The following is a 2,500-nucleotide window of genomic DNA, read 5'->3' on the forward strand; positions in this document are numbered from 1 at the left end:
CCCCCTCCCCCCCTTTCCCTTTCCCTCTCCTCTTCTCCCTCTCCCTCTCCCTCTCCCTCTCCCTCTCCCTCTCCATAGTCCCAAGGGATGCTGGTAAAGGGCGGAGGTCGTACGTTCTCAGGCTACGACCTCGCCACGACCCGACACGACCTCAAGAACGACCTTGCTAATGGGGAAGACAGTGCTACGACAGGGTTCAGTGCTTGGGTCACGCTGCTGTTCCTGGACACGAGTGCTATTGAGGTGAGTGGCAAAAATTGGAATGTTCAGTGTGTTCAGTGTTCAGTTTAAAAGGTGTTTGTGGTTTGGAATATGGCACAGTGGCCAGTTTTTATTTAATTTTATTTATTTATTCATTTATTTATTTATTTATTTTTGTAAAACATAGAAAATTTATTTTATTCAGTTGTACGTTCTTGGATTTTTATGCTTTAGGCTGCAATTTCAAGAGTTGGAAAAATTATCCAAATTCCATCTTTATTTATTCATGTCTCCATAACCCTTTATTTTATCGCAGTCCCCCATATATCTTCACTCATTTCCCTCTCTCCTTCCTTCTAAATTCCATCAATTTCCCTCGTTTCCCCACAAATCTCCATTAATTTCCCTCGTTTTCCCACAAATCTCCATTAATTTCCCTCGTTTCCCCACAAATCACCATTAATTTCCCTCTTTCGACCACAAAACTCCAATATTTCCCCATAAATCTCCATTATTTCCCTCTTTTCCCCTCAAATCTTCATCATTTCCCCTCTTTTCCCCACAAATCTCCATCATTTCCCTCTTTTCCCCTCAAATCTCCATCATTTCCCCCCTTTTCCCCATAAATATCCATTCATTCTCCATTATTCTTTCTCTTCCCCCCTCCCCTCAGCAACCAGACTCGTGGCTGAACCGGCTGGCAGTGGAGTTGGTTGCAAGCAAGTGCGTCACCGAGCATGGTGGTGACGTCATAGGCTGGCAGGACACCCCAAGGAGAGGCTATGGCGGGGTCCTTGAGGCTACTGTACAAGATCTCTGTCAAGGTCGAGCGAAGTCTTAAAGAAAGAAAAAATAAGAAAGGATAGAAAGGGGGAGCTGGTGGTGATTTTTTTTTTTTTTTTTTTTTTATTAATATTGTCGTGGACGAAATAGTTTTTTAAGGGAGACAATTTTAAAAAGGCCCAAACCTGCGTGAATTTCATTGCAGTTTGTACGCATAGGAATGTAGTTTTAATCTTTGATAGTATTGTATTTTTGTCAGTTTTATTTCATGGATACAGTAGCTCTTTTTGATGAGATAAAAAATGCCTCAACTTGCATGAACTTTGATGCAGTTATACACATAGGAATGTAGCTTGAAATATCATGAATAAGGAGCAGAAAAGACCAATGTAACACTTTTGACGCAGGCATTCACCCGTTCCCTTCCATATATCAAAATTTAATAATAAGTTTAGAGAATAAATCACGACCTTCATACAACTTATTTATATATTTAACGACTGCTTGGTATGTATGTATTTATTTCTACTTTTGCTTGTATATGTAGCAAAGAGCCAAAGCTCCTGTATGTTTAATAAATGTTTTACGTGATTTTGTGTTTTTATTAGACCACATGAACGTTCGTACTTTCGTGTATTGTGTTTTTAATTTGAGAGAGAAAGAGAAATGGACTTGATTTGATATTTATTTACAGAACATTGTACATGCCCTGCAAAAGGCCAAGGTAAGATACAAAAGCATCTATCCAAACTGGCTGTGCTTCTACTTATGTAGAGGGCTATCAGTCAGACATTTGTGTTATATACATGCCTAAAGGGCTGTGTCATCCGCACTGCACCATTAGTATATCATCTAGATGGTAAAAAAAACTTTTATATCACTAATCATGTCAAAGACAAGACCAGATGCTATATTAAGTTAATATAATCAATAAGTGCTACATATTTCAAGGGATTATTTGTAGCATTGATTACTTGACCATTTCCAAGGCCCACTACAAGTTGGTGGTGTTGTTGATCGAGAAGGAGCACGAGCAACTTCTGAAATTGAGATCGCTGGGCCATCTGTTGTATCATAAACACCATCTGCTTCATCTGCCGTAGCAGTATTTGTAGCATATCCTTTATTTCTTCGTTAGTCTCTTGTTTGTCCTGCTGCAGTGAGGGACGAACTGCGGCTGGTGCTGGAACTGGTACAGAAGCTTGTGCAGCAGATGGTGCTCGGGTTGGAGTTGCAGATGGTGCTGAAGTTGATGTGGCTGTTGTTCCTGTTGGTGTTGGCACTGTGGCCGGTGCCATATCTTGCCATCACTGTTGACTTCTGCAGGTGCGGGAATTCCCCCACATGATCAAGGCGCGGGGCTGGGATGGACTTCTTCTGGGGGAGGGCTGCCTGCTTTTTTAGTTTATCTTCCTTTATACTTTGGGTAGTATGCACACAGTGAAGAATTAGCACTATGCATTTGTCGGCAGTTCACGCATTTCTGAGGAACCTTTTCTACCTTCGGAAATCTTTT

The 2,500-nt window shown here is 41.0% G+C and overlaps 1 protein-coding gene across 1 annotated transcript; it reads left to right on the top strand.

Annotated features, from left to right (window-relative positions):
- Positions 1-78: 78 nt before the first annotated feature.
- LOC138866216 (neuronal pentraxin receptor-like) lies at positions 79-1,575 on the top strand (the record flags this gene model as incomplete). The annotated part of the gene is given in 2 exon segments (XM_070138330.1): positions 79-243; positions 875-1,575. Coding segments are annotated over 2 exon segments (333 nt in total), but the record flags the coding sequence as incomplete, so codon positions are not given.
- Positions 1,576-2,500: the final 925 nt, after the last annotated feature.

The sequence above is a fragment of the Penaeus vannamei genome, chromosome 3, assembly GCF_042767895.1.
Source record: "Penaeus vannamei isolate JL-2024 chromosome 3, ASM4276789v1, whole genome shotgun sequence".
Taxonomy (NCBI): Eukaryota; Metazoa; Arthropoda; class Malacostraca; order Decapoda; family Penaeidae; genus Penaeus; species Penaeus vannamei.